At 36.4% G+C, this 26,033-nt stretch overlaps 1 protein-coding gene across 5 annotated transcripts in view; it reads right to left on the bottom strand.

Moving 5' to 3' along the window:
• The window catches only part of LOC124615566 (centrosomin), a 406,915-nt gene that overhangs the window by 30,860 nt on the left and 350,022 nt on the right, over positions 1 to 26,033 (bottom strand). For 3 of the 5 annotated variants that reach the window (XM_047143545.1, XM_047143548.1, XM_047143544.1), the window contains exons 9-11: positions 13,580 to 13,654; positions 6,487 to 8,371; positions 3,549 to 3,754 (exon numbers count right to left, since the gene is read on the bottom strand). In XM_047143545.1, coding sequence (XP_046999501.1) covers positions 3,549 to 3,754; positions 6,487 to 8,371; positions 13,580 to 13,654 — 2,166 coding nt within the window. The remainder of the gene's footprint in view (positions 1 to 3,548; positions 3,755 to 6,486; positions 8,372 to 13,579; positions 13,655 to 26,033) is intronic. The other 2 variants (XM_047143547.1, XM_047143546.1) reach the window with 2 other exon arrangements.

Raw genomic sequence — 26,033 nt, 5'->3', positions numbered from 1 at the left:
ATACCACATAAAGAAGTCCAAGTGACCCCTATCAGTGCAATACATTGCACTAGTGTTACAAGATGCTCTACTGGAATGAGTAATATGGTGTTATGCAGAGCTGATGCTAAAGGTAGCAGACTGCTACTATAAAGTAGGACAAAGACCATTAGTTTGATATTTTATAGAACAAGTGGACTGATTTTCATTCATTTTGTGGATTGCGCCAGATTCTTATACCTGTTTTGTCTCTGGGAGTGACAGGACTTCAACACACTATTACTTTCACATTGTGAATAGCATCAATAATGTATTGTATATGTAGTACTGAAAGTTATTTCAGTTAGCTTCAAACAGGACAGCTGCAAAAGCTAGCATTTCTTTCCCGTGTTATTTTTAAATGTGTTTAACTTTAGTACTGGAATGTCACCTCCTGCAAGTACGTAATGGCCAGCCATTCTCCCTCAATGTAATATTACCATTTTGTTAGGTGACACACAAATTTCCAGTGAAATGCTACATTTTTAAGATCGAAAACAAGTAAACAACATAGCTTTACTTAATAAAGACCATGTTTACGAACAATAAACACTGTACTTTAAGGAAAAAAGGCTAGCAAAAAACTAAATATGACTTTTTTAAAATTTGTATTGACAATATTTTTCCCCCTCCCCCCAAAATTATATCCACTGCGTGGTTGCATACAGGTAGCAGGAACATCAGAAGATAAACAGGGGGCAGGGGATTTAAACTGAAAAGAATACCTAATTTTTTACAAAAAAGTTTAAATTTTTCTTTGTGTCTATCAATGTATTTGGAACAACATAATCTGCATCTCTTGTCCACGGTATCTGAGTGGAACTGAATATCTTTTCTGATCTAACACATTTAACCTGAGAGCACAGTTTTTTCTTTTCTTTCTTCTCCTGTCTCCATTTGACGAGTATACTTTCTTTTAACTACAAAATTACATTATAATAACAAATAGATGCAATTCTGTTTGAAACAGCAACAAGAAGCCACAAAAGCTCATTCACACCAAGTGGATTGACCTTTGAATCGATCTTGTGAAATTTTGAACAAAAATCTGACAGATATACAAAAGTGAGTGAGTGTCAATGTGTTTAATAGCATTCAGGAGTTTGCGAGTAAGCACATGTAAAGATGTCCATAGCACTGGAGGAAATTTATACTGGTGCACTTAAAAATACCTAGAAGAGCTGGAACACTGTGCAGTAAGAAATGTTTGTTGTAGCCCTATATTGCATGCGTAATCAGATGACAAATGATGCAAAGCCTATAGAAGTCACCTTGCAACCTGGACAGATGGTGTAGTAAGTGCTGTGCCATGTTTACTTACTTATTGTATGCTCACCTACGAGATTTTTTACTGATGTGTTCTATAGTTATGAGACTTAGCATTGCTCTAGGTGTCATTCAGTGTTACTGTGGATCTCTTCATGTGGGAGTAGAATAAAACTTGGTTGGTGTTATTTCTTACACTGTGTCTCTACAACATTACAACAGTGTTAGCACATCTGTGAGAATCAGACCACTGAATAACAGTTTGCCTTAAACATTTACAGTCTCAGCTGTCCCAGGGAATCTGTTGTCTCATGAATTTTAACCATCACATCGTTTTGTGCATGATTGACTGACTAATTCAATGAACTACATGTTAGTGATACTTGTCATTTCCCAATGCACATTAATGCCGTGTTTGCACCTAGACCATGGATTTCTAATGGAAATTAGTTGTACATTGACCCCACTATTCACTACTACACCATTTCTGTACAATCATTCAAATTACTGTTTATAGAAGAAACAAATTTCCCAGTACATTGCAATCCTTATTGTTGCATTGTAACTTACACTGTAATGGTACTTCTTTGGAGTTGTGCCTTTGGTATTATGTAGACACTCACTGCATCAAAAAAGTCCTTAGAAATATAATTTTCAGGGACTTGGCACACCATTTTAGGTCCTGCCACATGATGGAATTCAAACAGAAATATACATCGTAAGGGTCCTTCGCGGTTGCATCCCTCATAAAATCTTTCATGGTCTTCCATCACCCACAACAATCATCTCACCGCTTCGCGCAACATACTCTCACACCTTTTCTTTCTTAGTATTATTGCTCATGCCCATTTTTTAGCTTTGTAGATTCAGTGTGCTTTCATTCTGAGATCTGATGATTCATGGGTAACTCTCACAACAAACACTAAGTTTAAATAATTTTTCATAATTCTCAAATGAAGTGTAAACAGGCATGAGATATTTGCTGCTGAAGTGATTCAGCCTCCAGTCTCTTTGAATGCCAATCTGTGCATCAAAAACAAATGACATACAGATCTTCTACTTCCTACCATTTTCCAATATAATGTCGCAGAAAGCAGATTCAAGAATACCAGTGAACACCCTAATGAACTGGGAAATTGTAAATGATTATCTCATAGAACTTTAAAAATCTATTTATAGGTATGAAAGTGAACTTTGCTCTACATTGCCTCAACCTCAAACAAAACTACTACAACATTAGTGGTCACTGGCTGAAATACACAGTTCCCTAAAAAATACAAATTTGGGATCAATTACATGGTAACTATTTTTCCTGTTCTGATAATGTATGCTGCTACACAATCCCATCAACCTGACCAAAAACTGAAAATGTATGTTTCAGTACATGTATAGCTGGTAGTGGCTGCTGAAAGAAGTGTATCAGCATTTCAAATGTATTAATTAATTGGGACAATTTACATGCATACAGGGCAGAGAATTTAAAGGTGCGACAAGAAATGGTAAGAAAATCAAACAACTTTAAGCAAAAATTTTAATCTTGCTTCGGTCAACTGTAAAAAACTATGAAAATTTTAAATATCATGTAGGCTGCCTGTAAGCCGAAGAGCAAGCAGAAGCTGTGGTGCACACACACGCACGTAACTCACACAAATGACTGCAGTCTCAGGCAACTGAAACTACACTGCCTGAGACTGCACTCATGTGTACGAGTTGTGTTTGCGTGTGTGTGTGCCTATATATATTGTTGACAAAGGACTTAATGGCCGAAAGCTTTATTTGCAACAGTCTTTTTGTTGTGCCTATCTGCGACTCAGCATCTCCACTATATGATGAGTAGCAACTTTTCTTTTCATAATATGGTTACTGATTTATGTATTCCATATCACGTTAACATGCTTGTTGGAAAATAAACATTCTTCAGATGTGTCTGTGCACTGCACTGTCACTGATTTAATGTGAAAGGGTCAGTATAACTTTAAGGATCAGCCTGTAGGAGCTCCTTGTAACATAGTAGGACAGAGAAAGAGAGGGGACTCGTGTGCTTGCTATTCAATTTACAGACATACTTTATCAATTATGTGAAAAAAAAATTCTTCAACAAAAGTGAGAAATCAATTATCTGAAGCAATATTTTCGGGTTTAACATACAAGTTCTTATATTCTAACTTTCTTTCATTTCATAAAGTAGCATGCACAGCACATCTATATATATCTGTTATTTTTTAATTAACTGAAGTAACTGATAAATGAAGTAACATACTTACCTCAAAATTTGTTGATTTTTTACATTCATGACACTGTGATGACTGGAAAGAGGTAACACTATGATCTTTTGCATCACCTAGTTGCCCCTTCAGTTGGTGGAGTATTTCTAACTCATTTTTCAGGGCATCATTCATTAGCTCTAATGCACAAAGCCTATTTTGCAGTCGTTTCAGTTCACCAGATTCATACCGAATTCTTCGATTAACTGTGGAATCAATTTGAGGCATAAATTTACTTCTCACTCTAAGACTACAAGTAAACATGAGTTGAACTTGAACAATTGCTACACATAATTATTGTACCAATAGTAGCAACAACAGAGTGCATAAATGTCAACATCCACAAATAACTAAGTACTAAGAGGCAATCAGTCGTGCATAATGCAACTGACACAAAACACTCTGCTGTAAAATATCTCTCTATCTAATCTGTGAGGATGGTGAGGCAGAATAGTATGGGTAATGTAATGGTATACAGTTGAGCACACACAAAATGACTACGCAGCACAAAGATAAAAGGGAAAAAATAGAAGGCTTGAAAAGATGTTAAAAATATTTTGGAATGTAGAAATGAGAATGTTATTATTACACACTATTGGTATCAAAGATCACCACACCACACTGGTAACTATCATTCCAATGAGGGAAAGTTTGAAAATCCTGCTCCAAGGAGGTGTTCTTCATAATCAGGCTAAACCTGGAGTTGTCGAACAACTAAACCATTAAATGATGGCTTCTCCTCACATGGCAAAACAACAATGTAAAAGTCTGCTTCCATGATGTCCAAAGAACTACTGCTGTATTAGAACAGAATGGGCATGTGACCACAGGTCATATCTTCTGCAATGGTACGAAGTATTGCTTTCCAGATGTGTCTGGCTTCTATTTGTGTACTACAATAATGGTAGTAAACACATTTGGTGATATTGTGGTGAATGTAATACATCAGCAAGTGCTTTGCATTATCTTCCAGATGAATGACAAGTATAAGGCAGTATTGGGTTTTACTGGCAATAATGACTGATCAAATTGTCATGCTTTTGATTGTAACCAGAACCTCAAGAAAGTTGGTGGCACCCAATGCATCTTTCTTTCACAATGCATTAACAATACTAATTTCTAACAAGACAAAATCTAATCATAACCAGAATTTAATTTTATATCATATTTTCCAGCACAACAGATGTATTTCTTATGGTCTGTTGGAAAAACAGAACATATCCACAACAGAATATTTATGGAATGTAATCATTTGGTAGGTCACTCATTACAGTTTTCCACAAAATCAACAATTTCTTTTGTTGTAAGAACTCAATTGTACCCTCAAGCAAAATGAATTATCAGGAACATATGCTCAAACAATGGTAAAATTTCTGAAACCTGAAACACTGACATTTACAATACAGTGGTTCATATATGCAATTTTACTTTATCATTGTTTATTCAAATACTGACACAGACATTCAAGTGATTTATTTGTTGACCAACACCACTTTAAGAGTAGTAGCTCATCGCTGTCACTGATGCCTATGATTTTGTTTTTCAGTATCCTCACAGTTATGTTTTTGTATGAGAAATTAAATCACGAGAGTCGTCTTATGCAACCTCCATGCTATCTAGATGCAGCTCCTTTCAATTAATCATTATTTGAATTTCAATATATCTATATCTTTAACTTATTTGTCAGTATTGCAACACCAGTTGTAGTGTGACTGGTAGACCACTATCACAAATACCAATAAATCATAGAATTTATTTTATTTTACCTGAATAGATACCCAGATTGACTTGACAGCCATCATAAGATCTGTAGTAGGAAAATAAAGCTTTTTCGGAAAACTTGAATAGGAAACTATTGCATACAAATGGAAAACAAGTAAGCTTATTACCTTATAAAGTAGCAACACAGAGAAAGCATGCTCATCAACTGAATTCATCAACATGAGTGTTAAATAAATAATGGGTAAAAGTTAAAAATCTTTGTTCTAGTGGCACTGGATTCTGATGTGGAGGGAAAAATTAAAACTCGTTTCCTGGAAGTCTTTTGTGTAATCTTTAATGACTCAGTTTCCAGGGATTTTAGCCTTGTTCAAGCCTACTTTAACAGAAAAGGTAAATACTGTACGCATCATTTCACTGGAGGAAGGTTGGTGTTAAGTGGTTGAAATATGAAATATGTAACTGTTCCTGCATCAGTTAAAGTTGCAGTCTCAATAAAAATTGGAATAACATGTACAATCAAATAGTGTTAGCTCATAATCAGATAACGAGTCACTCAATGGACTTTGCCATCCCTGTATAGTACACAGTTTGTGACAAAGTTAAATGAGTTTCTTCATGGACTTTCCTTTAATGCTTAATTGATTTAGTGAAGAGAGGGTTACAAGTGAAATGGTGTTACACAGTTAACAAGGGGTGTAGTTTAATACTCACTGGCTTTCAAAACTGTGGGCTAAGTCCATTTAATTTAAATGAAATTCTGTAAAGACTAATAAACTTTCATTTTCAATGAGGTACTATCATATCGAATTATTTATCATCTGGCAATCACTGTCTCAAACAAGAAATCTTTAACACAACTTTCTTATAACATGTTAAGTTTTGATTTATATGGTTTTAGTGACGTTAACTGATATTTCCCCTCGACAATTACTCTAATTTTCTTTTGTATCCTATTTGTTTTATCAAGTTCCCTTGTGGAATGAGCGATTTAACAAACAGCATCATCATTACTCAAAGTTTTGTTTATGGATTGGATGTGTGTGTCAGATATAGACTTAATAAATAGAAACCAAATAAAATAAATATAATTCCTACAGTCTGCCTGATTTTCTAGTCCAATTACTAAATCAGTTTCCCAATATGTAGGTCAGCAAAACAAAAGTATAATATAGTAACTTAAACCCTAACATAATTAGAAAACAATAGCATGTATTACCTGGCATCCTTACATCTTCTTGTGCAGTATCTTCTGAAGCCTCTGACGAATTATCAGACTCCTGAATTCGTGAATTTCTTGCTCTCAGTGTATTAGAACCATTGACGCAAAGGGCTTTGCTATGTTCATCTTGAAGCCCAATTCTCTCCATAGATACATTTCTGTCTGGTTCAGACCATGCTTCAGAATCTGACAGATACTGGTTTTTATTTTCTGAAACAACTTTTATGCAAGAACCACACTCTTTCTGAATCGTGTTCTCTCTTTGAAAATCAGAATATGTCAAGCTTTTATCTAATAACATCTTACCTTTATTTGCTGTATCCTCACAAGCTAGTGAAAATGATATAAGGGGTGGTGATTTTGCAGTCTGACACTGACTATTACTGATGTGCTGAAATACCTGTTCTCCACCAGGCAGTTTAGCACCATCTGACAGAGACTGTGCATTTTCACCATTTGCTCCTAAACTTCCCGGCTGGGGATAAACTGTAGTATGGCAGCTGTTGTAAAATGTCATTGATGAAAGAGATGCCTCATTAGCATTTTCCGCACTTTTGGACACTGGTGGAGTAAATGTGATAAGGTCAGTTGTTGTAGTAAGTTCTTTTGTGCAGTTTTGTTGCAATTCGTTGTCAGCAGCTCCAGTTATGGGTTTATTGTATGGTGATATAGAGGAGCACTTCAAATCAAATTCATTAGGTATATCAGTAGCAATATTGCAAACATCATTAGTAGTATCATCTTGACTAACTTTTTCCTTCAAAAATTCTGACAGACTACTGAGAGACATTATGTCAGATAGTGTAGTTGTCTGCATAAAATTTGCACTGTCATTCCCTGAATGAAACGAAGCAAAAGATAAAGACAGTCGCCTTGATAATTCAATGCTGTTTTCCACAGCTTGTTTTAGTACACGGTGTCGTTGAATGCTGAGACCACGCAGAAGTTCTCGATTTTGTAACAGTGAACTTAGAAACAGTGCAAGTTCTTCTAAGCGACGTGTCAGTATTGTAATTCCTTCCCTTGCATCCCTACATCTCTTCTCTGCAACTTCCAGTTCTTCTTTGAGCCTCAAACACTCTGCACGCAAATTCTGCACAATTCTGCTCTCAGTATCTCTTTCAGGAGTGTTCCGGATTCGTTCTTGCAACTCTTCCACTTTCTGTGATAAATACTTATTTTCTTCCATTGTTGCCAACAAGTTAGACTGTAAGTTTGGATTTACATCAACACAAGCAGATGACAACACATGTAAATGTCTGGATTTGTCCTTCGTAACATCAGAGATGTTGTTACCTTCAGTCTGCGTAAAATTAATTAACTGAAGTTCTTTAAAGACCAGAGCTGTAGGAATACCGGCCTTTGTAAGAAACTCTACGACTTTTTCTTGCAGTGCCTTTAACTGTAACTCCTTAGTAGTTAGCTGTTGATTTACAGTCTTAATTTGCAAATCTTTTCTTTCACACATTATATTTAAACGATCTTGAAGTTTTTCGATCTCTCTATTTTTATCCCACAATTCCTTGTTTACCAATTCCTGGAGATTTGTTGTACGTTTGCGAAGTTCTGCGTTTAACCTTTCAATTTCTCGATTTTTCTCCTGTACTTCGCACAACAACATATTCTGCATTTTAGATTCAATGCTTTTAACTAAATCTGAAACCTCATTATCAATTCCTCTGTTGGCTTGTTGGATTGTTCCTCCTGCTCCCTTCACCTGCTGGCTTTGGAGCACCTTCAGACAATTGTGTAATTCACATATCTCTTCTTCTAACTTCATTGTGTGAGCATCCTTAATTTTCATTTCTTGTGTAACTGCAGCAAGCTTGGTCTCGAAGGACTCTATGATGTCTTGTTTCTCCTTTATGGCCTTCAATAAGAACTAAAAGAGAATAAAAATAATGTGTATTGTATTTAAGTCACGTAGGAAATATCACAAAACATATATAGTATTTATAAACAATACATGTATCAGCAAACAGTAATATTTATGGAGATTCTAAAAACAGACAGTGGAAAACACAGCACTAATAGTAATATCTGGAAAATGTCATTTGACTTCGGAAAAGTATTAAAATGTAAAGCTGTCATCAATCTTAAGGTTGGTCTAAACACCAACACCAACACATCCTACTAGAGGTTGTATGCCGTTGCATTGCTCCAGTATCTGAACTGAGAAACCAGCCAGTTATAGAGTGACGTACAGTTTAATTTGGACTCTGAACAACAGTGCACATTAACAAATGATTGTCATAGGTAAAAGAACCTATAAGAGTCAGGACAAATGAACCCCAGACATTTAAATCTGCAGTCTGGCACTTTCCCAATGAGCATCACATCAGTCAAAGACTGTGGTTTCAAAACCCATTATTTATGATATAATGAGAAGTGTTAATGATTTATTTCAAATTTAAAAGGTGCAGAAAGGAAGAAAATAAGCACCTCCCACCCTTCATGCATACACAAGGAGAGAAATAATTAATGAAATAGAACCCTCATTTCTCCCGTGTGCCACATCCATTATATTTTGTGCTTCCTGTTGAGCATTGAGACTCTTAGTGACTGGTGAACTTTGGCTTTGGCTTCTGAGATGGAGCTGTAGGTAGCTATTGCGATGGACAAGGAACTGCTTCAACACCAATTCCAGCATGAGCACCCTAAAAACAGTTCAACAAAACAAAATACAACCATCAACAATGACAGCTGCTGGACTTCTGCACATAAAATGGTTTGACTGCTATAGTTGCATGTACTGTATAATAAATACTAGTTTCTTCTACTATGGAGCTGAAGGAACTTTGTCATGTGCTGTTCAAAGGAAATAGCCCAACATTTGCCTGAAGTCATTTAAGGAACCAATAAAAAATAAATTTAAGTTGCTGAATTGGGATTTGCACCCTGTTCCCTCTAAATCACAATCTTTAATCACAAAAACATCAACACACTGCATGATGGCAAATTTTCTATTTGATGAAGAGAACTTTCAACTTGTTTTGCTTTCCTCCTTCAAGAACATTGCATAACATACTCCAAAAATTACAATATTATTAACAGTCTGTTTTTTCTATTAACCTCTTCTAAATGATTCCATTTGTATGTAACTTGGAAACTATTATGGCACTCTACCAGTGATATGACATCTTCAACTATTCAACCTTACTATTACACTGGAATCCAACATTTTAATCATTCACATAAGATATTCTACCACTGTTATATTCCTTGCTCCATACGTCTACACAATGTGCCAAGACCTCAATTTTATGAAGAGAATTTATCGTCTTGCTATAACAACTCGGATCTCAAATTGACAGGGACTCTTAAAGAGGGGCTCAAGGAGCAAACAGAGAATGAGTCTGTGTCTTAGATTGTTGCAGAGCTATAATTTAAAGGAGACATACTTTTTGAAAATTATGTGAAAGTCTTTGATAACCTATATTACATTTTAAGTACTAACAAATGCAAAAATTTTCAGTCTACTTAAAGAAAGAAAAACCTACTCAGATATTTTTTTAAATTTATCTAACACTTTGGAGACCAAGCCTGAGCATAGCTTGGGCTGCAACTTTGTGTTAAAAAGACCACACCCAAGCATAGATCAGGTTGTTATTTCGTAGATGTGCGAGCCACTTATTGCTCGGAAACTAGACTCATTTCGTATGAAAACGATGTACAGACGGCTCACAACCTGCCCCTTAACTGGTGCTTCCTTCTGTTGTTGATTTCTATAATTATTTTGAAAGAAACATTAGAGACTGTAACAGCAGCTGCTGTGAATGGCTGAGCCAATAGGATTGCATTGATGTATTTTCTAACAGATACTTGTTGGGTTTCGGAGTTTGCTGTTTCCGCAACAAATACATCATGTTGCCTGTGTGACCAAGAAATTTTGGAACTTCGAGTGGAAGGAACTGCTCAATAACTCACCTCACCTTTTTTTTTTTCTTTTTCTTTTCTTTTTTTGGAGGGGGGGGGGAGATATAAACACTTTCTGTTCTAATCTAACAAAGAACTAAAGCAATATGAAAATAAATCTTGATGCTTGGCCCTTTTTAGCACATATTACCCTTTAAGGTACATCGATTACATGCAAGCCAGTAAGGCTTTAAATAACGGCATAAATGGTCTGTGTCCTAGGCCCAATATTCTTCCATGTGGCCCGTCTCCAAAGTGTTAAAGCCATCTTTACAGATATTAATGCTGCTTAATGGGCTTGACATAAGTCTGTAGCATTTTTGATGCCTTGAAGCCACTACCCAACACTGGACATCTCACAACGAAAGTGCCTTTGTGTCGCCATGCTGTTACCTCTGACATCACTGATGTTTAGGCACAATATGAAACAAAAACAAATTTTTCAAAATTACCCTACAGTGAGAACTCAGCAAGTGTTTATGAGCCACATCACTTTAGCTGCCACAAACAACATTACACGTGTTCCGAGGAATAATGGGTACCTCACAAAGGATGCCCGAAATGTTCACAAAGCTAACACCCAGTGAAGTGACATACCACAATGACCCTTCTGCCATACATCATCAGAGTGAGTGAGTGTATCAGTAATATGCGAGACAAGCGTAGCACATATATATAACACGAACCAATGAACATATAATGATATCTGGAAAGGACATGAGAAACCCATCATATATAATAGGCTCGGTCTGAATGAAATATTACTGATAGGGTGGAACACGTGTTGCCCCCTACAAGTTTATAAAAGCTACTATTCTCTCCTTTGTAATGCATACCAGAACCCGAACACCACAATGGAATTATCAAGAGAAGTAAAGAGTTGTAATATAATTCAATTTACACAACGTTGGTGGTGCATTTTAAGTGTGGTATTACAGTATCAGTGCCACCCTCAATATGCAATAATTGTAAATCCTACTGTCTTACCATTTGTCAACACATCCCTGGAGCTGCATCTGAAAAGGAAAATGACTGTCCAGGTGTCGTAAGTAATGAATAATGTTAAAGTCTGCTTGTCTGCAAGGCATTATCAGTATTTCTCTAGCCAGTTCATTAATCTGGGATATTTTTATTTTACTACTTCACCAACCACTAATAATGTACAAAACATGGATTTTGATAACTGCACTTATGCAAATGTACAATAATAAGATTTTACATTAAAAATTATGTTAGATTTAGGCTATCAAACTACTACAAAATTCTTCTCTCCCATAACTGCTGATCAATAGGTCCTGAAGATACTTCAAAGTATACTCTATTATTTGTATGGTAAGATATGTCTCTCACTGTCAGGGGTAGTTTACTAAACAGCTCCATGCCAGTACATTTAAATCTATTTTGACATGCACTTGATCTAGTGTTTTTTCTGGTCTTTGTTTAATAACGGTGAACAGCACTTCTGCAAGTTAATGTCTCTGAGGCTGCTTTCCAGTGAAGCAGACATGCTTTAATATGAAGGAAAGATATTGTTATTATTTATTGGTTATTTAATCTGTGGTTAGCAAAAATCTCTGCTCTCTGTTTGAAATGCTTGTAATTGTTCTTGGTGCCTTTTCCATTTTCTGCCATGTGAACACTGTTTTCACACCAGCACATATGATCCACTTGATATTTCCATATGCTAAGTGAGAGTGAAAGAAGGCATAGTTTGAAGACATAAGCTGTTTCTTATTGACACAGGGTTTTAATTTCCTTGCTTACTAAAGCATTTGCAATAGTAGTGCGCAACTGCTCTGGTGCAGATCCCACTTCATTTGAGAGATGGAATACGTTCCTATACTCTGACAGTGGGTCAGATTCATTTACTTTTGCACCCACTTTGTGGGGAAAAAGTATATAGTTTCAGTTTTGCTTTCATTTAATTTTATAGTCTGTTTTTGTGTAGTCACTAAGTAGACGTATCAATCATGTTCAGTGTTTTCCTTTTCACCTTGTCTATACTGGGGTTAGTCATTACAAGGGTTGTATAATTGGTGTATATTACCAATTTGCAGAGCGATGAACTATGTAGATCATTCATACACATTAGAAAAAGAAAAGGGCCCAGTATAGAATCTCGCAGGACTCTTGTAGTAACTGAAAAAGAATTCAATCTACAGTTCCCTACCATGACAGGTGAAGACACCAGGGCTGAAGCCAATGAGTGTAGAAGAAATTAGTTGACTTTCTCAAAGTGGCGGCATAGTTGCTCTTTCATGCTGTGCTCTCCAATCTCAGATATTATGCGAATGAGGGATATAGACCTATAACTGTCAAGACTGTTTTTATCTCGCTTCTTATAAATTGGGACTAAAGTTGTGGATTTCAACACATCACAGAATTTTTTGGCCTAAAACACACAGATGATAACAATATTATGAAAAGGATAGATTGCCACTCACCATAAAGCTGACGCAATGAGTTTCACACCTTACGCTTACATGACCGCTATCTCTGGCCAGAGTCTGGCTGGAGTGTGTAGCGAGAGTGGTTGTGTGCGCATGAGGTGTGTTTGCTTGTGTGAATGTGAGTGTGTTTTCCTTTGAAGAAAGCTTTGGCCAAAAGCTCAATGTGTAACAGTCGTTTTGTTCTGTCTGTCTGCAACTCATCATGTCATCTTTAAGGTGAGTAGAAATCCAGCATTTTCATAACACTGTTTATAAGACAAGTCAGATGAGTCTCTATAATATCAATGGTATATATTGGGATGAACTTTGGGGATTCAGAGATATCTTGACTACTTGAGTTACCTAGTTTAAAACAACTTTTTTACTTAGTCTGGCAACTAAGAAGTGTAACCCAACCTCGGCTCAGAAACTGCTGCCAGGTCCTGGCATCAGGATTTTGACAGCAAATACTCACCAAACACATTTGTCAATAACCAATACAGTTACATAACCCACATAGAAGGGGAGGGGTAGGCAATAACACTCCTGAAGGACATATTCAAAGTCTGTTTCATTAGTCCCTAGATTTGTTTGTTTGAGAACTAAGAGCCATTTCGCAAGTAAAGCCGATAGGCCAAAAATTAGTGTACATGGGGGGAGGGGAATCCTATGGAAAATCTGTCTTTGTTGCTCAAAAACTAAAATCAATAGCTATACCTATTACTTTTTAAAATGTGTTTTCTCACCTGTGTCATCATTTCAACCTCAGCTGAGAAATTGTCACCAGGCCCAGATGCCAGCACACAACATGGTAACACATTCTGCACAAGAAAGAAAAGAAAAAATTTGTCAATAAATAAAAGCTAATGGGTCTAGTTGCGACAATATGTAACATCTACAATTATCATATTAGTCTACTGTAGCATACAGACATCTGAAATGCCTAAGAAATGTACTAAACAAAAGTTTACAAAAGAGAAAGAAAATTATTTGGTTATGAAAAATGTGCTGTTCTGAATCTGACCACAGGCAATGCAGGCAAAAGAGGTGCATGAAGAGGGTATGAGGAACAAAATGATAACGCAGTGTCACAAGACTAGAGATCCAGGACATAATACTCAGTGAGAGCAGTAGCAAATCATCATATGGAACACCATACATATTTGTGTTTTTCCTCCAATTTCTAAGTTCACAATAATTCCTCACTGATGCAGAGATACTTAAATCACTGACACAGATGTTACCGAGTAATGACTGAGAATACAACTTTTTTCGTTACATATTACATCAGAATATTTTGGATTCTTTTACTTCAAAACCTCATCCCTGATTTTGTTTATAACTCATCTTAGGTCAGGAACCATGAAAATAATGTGCCTATGTTTTACCTCTGTTTGTACAGTATATACTCTACAACAAATACTTACACAAAAAGATTTCTTGATTGGCTAATAATGTGAAACTGCCTGTATACATTTAATGCAATTTTTTACTTCACTAATATAACTTTAGTTACAAAAGTTAAACCCACCCAACAAGAATTTGCCTACTTATGTGCCTGTGGTCAGAAAATTCCTTCACAAGCTTTGGTATTAAATCAGCTAAAATTTCATCCACAACAAAATCCAAGGAAAGTCATTATTCAAGAAAACAATGGTTGAGAATTGTAATTAAAAAAATCTTAAAAACTCAAGAGAATGGATTTTACAATGGTTGCATTTGGGACAACTTTATGAGGTATGAAACAAAATAATTTAGCAATGTACTTGTACACGCAAGCATTCAGATTCAAAACTTACAGTCAATACTTTTCAAAATGGCAATATCACAATTAGTCATTAATTGCCTCCAAGCTACTGCAATGAAGATACTTTTAACTAGAGTTTCCCTAAACTATCACAGTACGTGCCAATGTCTAAGGGAAATTGATTAATAATGTACCTCATAAAGACCAACTCTCTTTGAGTACACTCATCAGATAGAGCAATACATGAAACCATGTAAATGGCTTGTGTTGTTGTCTTCAGCCTGAAGGCTGGTTTGATGGAGCTCTCTGTGCAAACCTCTTCATCTCAAATAACGACTGCAACTTACATCCATATGAAACTGCTTACTGTGTTTATCCCTTGGCATAAAAGTGTGTGTGTGTGTGTGTGTGTGTGTGTGTGTGTGTGTGTGTGTGAGAGAGAGAGAGAGAGAGAGAGAGAGAGAGAGAGAGAGAGAGAGAGAGAGAGAGTGGAGGGGGGGGGGGAGAGAGAGAGTGGAGGGGGGGAGAGAGAGAGAGTGGAGGGGGGGGAGAGAGGGAGGGGGAGGGGGAGGGGGAGAGAGAGAGAGAGAGAGAGAGAGAGAGAGAGAGAGAGAGAGAGAGAGAAGAGGGGGGGGGTGGAGAGAATGGAAAAGAAGTATAGCCAGTGGAATGAAATCTCCCTAAACTCACTCTCAAAATGTTTTAAAAGCTGTTTAGGTTCAGAAAGGATGATGTACTGTTCAGCTTGACCTGAATGTCTTTTACATACAGCTATAGAAGACAACAACATAATATAATTTTTTTTCTTGAAACTGAGAAGGTCATGAAATTATCTACAGATGACCAGCCCCTACAGATCTGTAAAACTGCTGTGAGAGGGATTACACTATCATAACATTCGAACATTAATAGTTAATAGTAATGTGTCTAGTTTGCCTTAATGAGAAATCATTTACATGGCATCCTTCCATCTATTGCTCTGTCTGATGAGGGTAATCAGAGAGGGAAGTTGGTCTCTGTGATGTAAATCACTAATAAATTCCTATGAGACAATGGGTACTATGGCAGAGAAGTGAGAGATCAACTGTGGAGACTGGATCCATAACACAGTGAGTGCACTGTGCATATGTCAGCTATGGCTTTTATACAAACAAAGTTGTCCTTTCCGTGGAGGGTTAAATCCAACTCTTAGCTTAGTGACATTATAAAGCTCAAATTGCGTTTCTTATTAACAGTACAGACACACAATGGTAAAAACACCACTGAGTTTTAGCTGCTCAACATGCAGCTGGAACCAGTTCATATTTCAGTTCAATATGTGAGCCTTTTTACCAATGTGGCATTGCCCCAAATTTACTCTGTTCCTTCCACCAACAGAGGAAGCCTTAGAGGATGCTCGGTTTTTCTGGAACAAAATGGATGTTAAGATAAGTATGGAGAGATTTGAACATACATTATTGGCAAATACTGGTGCGGAGTACATTCCATCTTTTACTATTTTACGAAACAGAGAACCCCACCCTGCTCTTTGCAGGCAGGGATTGGGGAAGGCAGGGCGGCAGCTCTGCCATTAAAGTGATCTATAAACTATTGGCATGTGCAGTTTCTTTTCCAGTCGTGCAGTATTATCTGTGTTCTGCCATGACTGAGGGCAGTCTGAAAAGTTCTTGATCTGATAATGAAAAAAACAAATTTACACTTTCAAAGAAGTTTTATTTTTAAACAATGTCCTCTAACATCAACATATTTAATCCAGATGCATTCCAACACCATTATCCCCACTGCGTAGTGTTCCCATGGAAGTGCTGCAAAGTACCTATCTACAGCTGTAGTGGCGTCTTGATTGGACAAAAAGCTGACCTGCGAGGAATTTCTTCAGTTTTGAGAACAGATGAAGTCCGAGGGAGTCAAATTGAGGGAATAGGGTGTGTTCCAACACTTCATAGTGCAAATCCTTCAATTTCCCAAATGCCAGGACACTTCTGAGGGCAGGTGCTTTGTTCTGACAATGTTTTTTTCCTTGAGCTGTTTTCAAAAGTGCTTGCATCCAGTTTAATTAGAAGCTGAGAGTAGTATTTTCCAGTTATTGTTTTACTTTTTTCAAGATAGTCCATCAACAAAATTCCTATTGCATCCCAAAACACAGATGCCTTGCTGTTTCCCTTCGATGGCATTATTCTTGTCCTCTATGAAGCTGAAGAACTGGCTTCTATCCACTGCACAAGCTGCTGTTTGAATTTGGGTGTATAGTGGTGAATCCATGTTTCATTTACTGTAATGTTCTGGTGCAAAAAGTCACTTCTGTTTTTCTTAAAATGCACCAAGCACTTTTCAGATAGCGTCATGTGAATGTGTTTGCAATCCACAATAAGTCCATATGGCACCCATCTTGTGCAAAGCTTTCTCGTGTTCAATTCCTAGTGCAAGACCAGCAGGTTCCTTTGATATCCCTGGAGTATTAGCAATTTCATACACCCTGATACGCTAATCTTCCAAAATCATACCATGCAGTTTGTCAATGGTTTTCGGTGTAATTTTACTTAATGGATATCCTTTGCATGGATCATGTTAGCTGCTTTCATAGCCACATTTAAACTCGGCCATACATTTCTTCATGGTGGAAACTGCACGTGAAGAGCTGCTACACACATTTACAACGAATTTAATCACTGTAAAATAGTCAGTTTTTTAATATTTTCAAAATCACGCACAACGCAACTGCATCAAAAGGCAGCCTACAGTCAACTGCTGCCAGAATGACTTCAAATTTTAAGTGGCGTCTACTAATGCGTGTATCAATGTGGGGGGTCATGCAATTAGTGCTGCTATCTCTGGGCGAGGCTGAGAACTTTTCAGGCACCTCTTGTACACTAGTTAATAGAAAAGTTTCTGGATCCATCACAAATGCACACCAGTAACTCTGAAATGCACCTTTTCTGGGTTGTATGTGGCTGAGTCACATTTTTCTATGTTTGATTGCCTCGTCATTCCAAGGTGAACGGGCCACTCTTTGGCACCACAGTGGCATACTATGATTGACATGCAAGTCAACACTATGGTGCATAAAGGCAGTCTTCATTTATTTGGACAAAACCAGCATTGTTGAATGGAAGTAAACACAAATATCATCCCCCCCCCCCCCCCCCCCCCCTTTCCAGGTAGATCCATAACCACTTAATTTTTAATTTCAACACTGAGCAGCACTTCACCTACACATTTCTTCTGCTAATTTGCTGTTTCTAAGTTAATAAATGAAAAAAAAATTGATGTAGTTCAGGGTTCAAGATACAAGGCATAGTCGGAAAGTAAGATCAGATTAGGTGCGAAATGGAAACCACTGTGAAAATCTGATGGAACTTTGCACAGATGTGTTCGGCAGTATCTTTAGTGTGCCTGTCGATCGCTTCACATTGTTCTTTTCCATTCAGAACACAAGGTGATCATGTAGGAATGCCAGAAGAGTGTCTCCCATCAAGTATGTGGATCTGGTGAGCTATGCAGCTCACATAACACAGATGTCGTGCGTTTCTTTCTTCAAGACAATTTTCAGCCGCATTCTGCGAGGGTGATGAAAACGCTCCTGCAGTGTTTTCAATGGGAAGCGTTTGATCACCCACAATACAACTCTCAACTAGATCCCTCCATTGTTCATCTCTTCTCACATGAATCACTGACTATGAAGACAACATTTTGGCACAAATAACGAAAGGCAGACCAGTGTAGGGAACTGGCAGAAAGCACAGGCAGCTGCTTTCTGTGACGAAGGTACTGGAAAGTGTGTATAACGCCACAACAAATATCTAAGGCAGAGAGGCGACTATTTAGAGAGGTAGCTGGAAGGTGTTTTTGATTCTCACTGTGGTTTTCATTTCAGGACCAATCAGACTTTACTTTCTGAACAGCCCTCATATTATGATTGTCACAGTAAGTGGTTACTTCCAATTTCTCACTTCTGAAAAGATGGTTTACCTGAACAAACATCATTGTTTCAGAGAGCAGCATTGCAGGTTATATATCGCAAAACCCAGCTACCCTTGTGTGTCTGTAGGGAAAGCCACAAAGAGTGGGGGCATTTACCAACAAAATTTTCCTGGCTGCCATTTCACTACAGCAAAACCATTCAAACACACGACCTGATATTTGTTATCTGTCTTATTTCATAAAAATACATTAGCAGGACTTTCCACCAATGTGCCTTTTGTAAATGGGGATCAATATTCCCTACCGACACACAAAATTATTTGGGATAAATGTTGTCACTTGGAATGCAAATTCGTGGGTTCTAAAATGTTCATAAAAGCAGACACACGTGTGGGCCTCAACCTCAGACCTTGAGATTGCTTGTTAACACGTACTTTACCTTAAACCCCATTTACTTCTGAGCATTTTGTTTTTAATGTATGTTAATTCTCTACAAAAATTCAAGATTTTAATAATATACATTTTTTTCTCTGTCGGGAAAGTAACTTATTGTTAGAGAAGTAATGGAATTAGAGAACTAAACTATGCAGCAGTGCCCACTGTGACTAGAGGTGACATCTTATCTGAACTCTGTTTCGATCGTGACATATAACTCTGTACATAATCTCAACACAGTCCCTCCATTTCAAGTGCCTGGTTCCACAATCTTTTTCTGGCATTTGGAGAGAGTGAGTGAGTGAGTGCGAGTTTGAGTGAGTAACACACACACACACACACACACACACACACACACACACACACACACACACAGAGAGAGAGAGAGAGAGAGAGCGCAACTTTAATAGAGAAATGCACTGAACACTTGACAATGTGTGAACCAAAACAATGGTGGACACTGTTGAAAGCTCAATTTTTTTGAGAGAGAATTAATGTGACAAGTGCACCAAGAACATTCACTACAACAGTAAGCATCGCCTCTCAAGAAGAGAGTGAAACAATTACATGGGTTTGCAATGTTTGCCTTATCCAAGGCTGGCCAGACACAGATGGGGTACAACTCACATTTGCTCAGCAGTTTTCATTTCAGGTCTAACTACTGCACCTAGCAGAAACTGACTAGATGTACCATTGTAAGTAAAATGTCTTCAAAAATGATTAATATGCTTAATTTTTGTGTGATCATCTAATATCATGACCTAAAATACTACCTCAGTCTCTCTAAGCAATTGTGTATCCAAACAGAAGCACGTAAGGTCATATGTAGCTGTCAACAGAGATGGCCCATCAAACACTTTTGCCTTCCTATTACTAGGCTATAGTGAAGATATATTCAGGATTCTTTGCAATCAGCCCATGTCTAGAATATATCTACACAAAAGAAATCTTAAAGGTTTCAATCTTGGCTGTTGTTGACAAGTATTTATTTTATTACATCTTGCACAAATGGAAATTTTTGACCTTTAAGTGCAGTAGGCATCAATATAATGTAAGACAAAATTGTTAAGGCTTTCGTGGCCACTTGCTGACAAACTGCCTGTCAGCTTCTGTCTTCGTTTCTTCACCCAACGTTTGTCTGATGATTTTTCTGACGTTTCGCCTGCATGAGTGGCTGGCATTGTCAAAGCTTCGCCCTCCACTGCTGGTGGTGGGTGAAGCTCTAACAAAGCCAGCCACTGGTGCTGGTGAAATGTCAGAAAACATCAGCTGAAGAACCCAACTGGCAGTTTGCCAATACAATGTAAAATTATCAGATTATAAAACATCAGGTCTAGCTAATTTATAGGTTGTTCCAATGAAAGCAAGCACATGCAGTGACCTATAATGTGCCATTAACCGTGGAGATGACTGTTGCTGCTCCCAGTAAGCATTCTGGTTTTAATTTTGATACTTGCACGTTATGTGCTCTCTCTACGCTTGGCTACGTCCGTAATTTTACAACCTGATAATTTTACTGTATATTGACACCTACTACACTTTCAAATGGGCAGTAAGGCTGAAACTGCCCATTTATGCAAGGTGTAAAAAAAGTGAATACTTTTTAAAACAGCCGAGATGGAACCATTTAAAATGTTTTTTAGCATATGTACGACCGTGGTACCTGCACATGAAGAAAATGATTGAATAATTGCTTTTTATGGAAATGAAAAGCTCAAAACTAAGTAATCAAAAAAATGTATGTTAAGATTCCTACATCATTATCTTCCATGGACAATGCTCTTGCTCAATGAGCTACTCATGCACAACTAAACTCACTCACATGTGTGCCACTACCCCCTGTTTTGGTCAGTTCCCAATACTCTGAAAGAAAATGCACTAGGCTGTGGTTAAGCCACCGTTCCGAATCTGTGTTCATTGAACATTAATTATATATTACATAGAATGTCTGATGTCATGAATTTGTTGTATTTGCATTGCTATTAACAATTTTATAAACTTCTGCATATTTTTTCCAGTAAAGTTCTTCAAAGTAATAAGAAACCAACATTTTTACTTATTATGATGAATTTATTTTCTCATGAAAATGGTTGTGTGTCACTGCATAAAGATGTGGACATGACAATAGTTCAAAGCATAATAATACAAATTGTTGCATTAACATAAACAACACAGATAAAACAATTTAGTTGACTACTAACAATATTTCAACTATAATAAACACCATAATGCTTAACAGAAACCTACTGTGTCACAAGCATAGTGGAATCACAAGTGTACGATTTCCGTAAGATTGTGATACACAGCAGTAATAGCACAATTAGAAGGCTTCAAATAAGGCATTTCAGAGCTGTTATAGAGGATATCTAATAGTATATGAAATATATAACAAGACTTCAATCAGCATATTATCAAAACAACAACAACTGCTGTAACCACAGAAATACACTACTAAATTTAATATAAACGTAGAGAGACTGACAAAATCATACAACGTAAAATTGCCGTATAATGATGGTCCAAGATACAGGGTTTTATGTTAAAGGATCAGAGCAATGAAAAATATTGCTACCTGCTCTTGGAAAACTGATAACAGAATTATTTATATGTTCACTTCTATTTGACCTTTGATGTATCATCACTTCAACATTCAGTTGAATTTCTTGGCATAAGTGAAAGAAAAATTTCTTCATTGTGAATGATGACTAGTTTTAATAGTCAGCCTGAATTCTGTATTAAAATCTAAACAACAAAATTTTTTATACATCTTTTCAACTTCCTGGTTCCTTCCTTTCTTTCCAAGAAAGCACTAATTATTTGCATTATTTTGGTGAGGGCATACAGTGGTGTTGTAGGAAGCTCATACAATAGGACACCTAAGATAATGATCATACCAACATCTAATGCTTCAGAACTTTTTAGAGAAGTTCCTAAGAAGCATTACATGACAGTTTGAAACCATAGTTACATAATAATACTGCTGACCCATTTACGACACAAATGTCTGCCTCTAGTGAATCACTGAAGAAATTCATTTTAGTTGCTTCATATAAGCAATATAAAATCATTTACTCTTCTTCGGATAATTACAGACGCTACATTTTTTCCTGGATACACACTGCAAGAAATAATTTTTTTTTTAAATTACTGTACAAATGAAGTAATGGATCAGATGCTCTTCAAATCAAACCTTTTAAACACAAAGCTAAAGAGAGCATCAAATTTACAACAGCAAAAATACAGGTGAATCACCAGTGACTTAATTTTACAGCCTTTTGATGAAGGCAACTGTACAACGCTTGTCCACACAATGCTGGCACAAAGTTCTGAATGTACTAGCTTAACCTACTCAAACATTAAATGTTATCACACTGTGGGACATTTAGGCAGTATCAATTATTCATTATGTTTCACTGCTTTATTCCAGAACAGAATCATTTTGAAAGCATAAAGAAAGTAATAGCAATATTCTCCACTGGCAACTACCGCATAAACATTTAATACTTAAATTTTCCTTTCTGTCTGGGCACACATAAAATAACAAGACTTTGAACACTAAACCATTTTCTGTCACATGAGGATGTATTAATTTTCTGTTCTTCATGTGACTTCACTAACACAGAATTTCACAAAGAAGGAAGATCATGCTTAAATATCCCATAGCCAGAAACTCACAGATGTGTGCAATAAGAACAGAAAATTAATATTGTACGTTGCAAAACATAATCTTCAGTCTATACTTCATTTCTCCTATGAGAAGATAGGAGATGTAGGAATAATCTTTCTACCAGGAGACCTTATTCATACAATCCTCCTGTGACACACACATAGATTCAACATAGCATGTATGCCCTTCTTCACAAAATCCTAAGAACACTATTTTAGATTAGTTATTTCATGCATTATTAGTGTAATTCAATGTACAGCACTTGGAGGTAAAACACACCGAAAGGGCACAGAGATAACAGTTTGCAAGACTGGTCCAAAAGTAAAGTTCCCCATTCCCAAAATCACAAATAAAAAAAGGGAAACTTTATTCCAATCATGTGAAACCTGATATTTCTTGCATCAAATTTCATATCAATTCAAATTAAACATTTTACTGTTACCAATGCCTGTTTGTTTATTTCCACAACGTGTTTCAAATGTTTAAAGCTGACTGATTGATTTATTTATTTCTTTATTAATCCATGTAACAATTTACATTGTGTGGATTCCGTCAGCAAAATCATATACAACACAATATGCCTACAATTTAGACACATAAATTAATATTTACACACATTTTTAAGGTATCTTACATTAGTTTTATATCCTTACGTAATTTGCTTGCAGTACTGTACAATTCTGGATTTCATATTATAATTATTTCCTCATGTATTACAATGCAGGCTATTTTAGTTACACTAAATGTTTTAATTCAGATAGTCCGTTACTGCGTAATAACTTTTATTTAATAAAAATTTTTTTAGTTTTGTTTTGAACGGTCCAATTGTGTCAATATCTTTTATATTTTGGGGTAATTTATTATATAATTTAATGGCATTGTACAACAAGCTGTGCTGAGTTTTAACTTTGTTTTTCCTCTCTAGATGTAGATTATATTGGTTTCTAGTTTTACAGCTGTGTACTAAAGAATTTTTAACATAGCAGTCAATTATTTTATTTATTTATTTATTTACTTTTTTTTTTTACATACATAATACTTTGAAAAATGTATTCATAGGGGACAGTTAGGATTTCCAGCTTTTGGAAATGTTCAAGGCAGTGAGCCCTACTGCCATTCTTGAATATTTTTACTGTTGACTCCCCAAAATATTATTCCATAGGTAATAACAGAGTGGATATAAGAAAAATATACAGATCTGACACATGCAGTATCACACATTGCAGTCAGAATTCTAAGAGCATAGCATGCTGCAGCGATTCTGTTACTAAGTATTTTAATATGTTCGTCCCACTTTAACTGACAGTCAACATGCATACCAAGAAATTTTGTGTAGTCTACACATTCTATAGTTTCATCGTTTAACTTAAATAAGCTATAGTGTGGTTTTTTGCAGACACAGAAGTTAACAGCATTTGTTTTCTTTCTTTTTTTTAATTTACTGTTAGTTTATTATTGGATGCCCACTCACGTACACTGTTTTGTGTTTGTTCAGATTTTTCCTTCAGTGCATCATCATGATTTGTCACTGATTAGAACATGTGAGTCATCTGCAAACAATATTGTTTGTCCACGCTTGATTCTCTGTGGGAAGTTATTTATGTAAATGAGGAATAGTATTGGGCCAAGGATACTACCCTGTGGGAAACCTATATTTACATAATTTGGGCCTGAAGTATACTTTACAATATAGTTTGAGCAACTTGAAATATGTGAGATTTCAGTTATCTGTCTTCTATTTTTTAGATATGACTGGAACCACTTTTTCACAAGTCCCCTTATTCCCAGTTCATCTAACTTATTTAACAATATGTTGTGGTCTACTGTATCGAACGCTTTAGTTAGATCAAGAAATATACCTGTTGTGTAGTTCCTTTTATCTAATGCTTCTAGAATGTGTTTTTGTGAGGTATGCTGTTGCTGATTCTGTGCTTTTCCCTGATCGAAATCTAAACTGGTCAACAGACAGTAAGTTGTATTTATTTAAATAATTCATTAGCCTATCTTTCATAATAGTTTCTAATATTTTTGCAAAGCATGAGAATAGAGAAATTGGCCAATAATTTTCAATTTTTCCTGCATCATCTTTTTTGAAGATAGGTAGTAATTTAGCGTATTTTAAATAGTCTGGAAAGTAGCCCTGCTTGTAAGATTGATTTATAATATCAACTAAAGGTGGAAGTAGGCTCTTGGTACAGTCCTTAATTATAAAAATGGGGACTTCATCCAGACCAGCTGAGTTTTTGTTTTTCAGTTTGCTGACTGCTTTGTAGACTTCTTCCTGTGTTGCAGGGAATAACACCATTGAGTGTGATAAACCATTATTTGGCTTTTTGACCTGAAGGGCTGTTAGAAAATTTTCCTGCAATTTTATTCCTATGCTACTAAAATAATCATTTATATAGTTTGCCAAACATATTGGGTCTTTTATTAGAGTCCGTTCCTCTTTGATTTTCAAGTTTGACAGATTCGTTTTCCTGGTACCAGTTTCCTGCTTTACAATCTTCCACACTGCCTTCTTTTTGTTATCAGCAGAGTGTGCCAGTTTGGAGTTACGAGCCCTCTTTGCTGCAAGCAATATTTTCCTCTATGTTTTCCTATATCTTTTATAAAAGAGTGAGAAAGCAGGATTAGCTTGGCTGTGTTTAATGGAGCTCAGATACTTTAGTGTTTCAGACGATTTTTTGATGCCTTTTGTGACCCACTTGTTTTTTCCTGCTGTTGATTATGGACAAAACACTTCACTTCAGGAAATGTTTCTTAAAAATTTAATTTAAACAATGTCATGAAATTTTTGAATTTTTCATTTGCATTTATCTCTTTGCTTCATCATGAGGTCAATCTATGTGGATTAATGTGGCATGTATGTGTTGTATTATAACTGGAGTAACTTTTGGCATAGTCTAGCAGAGAAAAACAAAATACTGTTTCAGTACATGACTCTTAGTGTCCTGGAGGTTTGTTATTTTATTTATTTTGCTTTCAGTTTTGTTCACCTCCAAAACACTACAACTCGTGTACTGAAATAGTGTTTTGTTTTTCTTTACCACATAGTGCCACAGGTCAATCCAGTCTTAAGACAACACATACATGCCATATTAATCCACTTAAATTGACCCGATAATGAAAGCATTTGAAACATAGTGTGGAAATAAACAGTGACTGGTAACAGTAAACTCTGTTTCATTTGATATCGATAACAGTTGCAGTAAAGCCTAACCAAAAATGTTCACACAGTAAAGCCTAACCAAAAATGTTCACATTTACGGTCAGATCAATTCATCAGGAGGTGGGGCCAAAGCAAACTCGACAAGGTTGCACCTGCTACAGAGCTACATTACACACAAAAAATCTTAATTGGGTTCCTGTTATACAAAAATTAAAAGTGTAATAAATGTCATGAGTGGCTGTGTGTGATGACTACAGTCAT

This window comes from Schistocerca americana, chromosome 5 (assembly GCF_021461395.2).
Source record: "Schistocerca americana isolate TAMUIC-IGC-003095 chromosome 5, iqSchAmer2.1, whole genome shotgun sequence".
NCBI lineage: Eukaryota > Metazoa > Arthropoda > Insecta > Orthoptera > Acrididae > Schistocerca > Schistocerca americana.
Note: the sequence above shows the minus strand (reverse complement) of the source record. Positions and strands in the feature narration are given on the sequence as shown.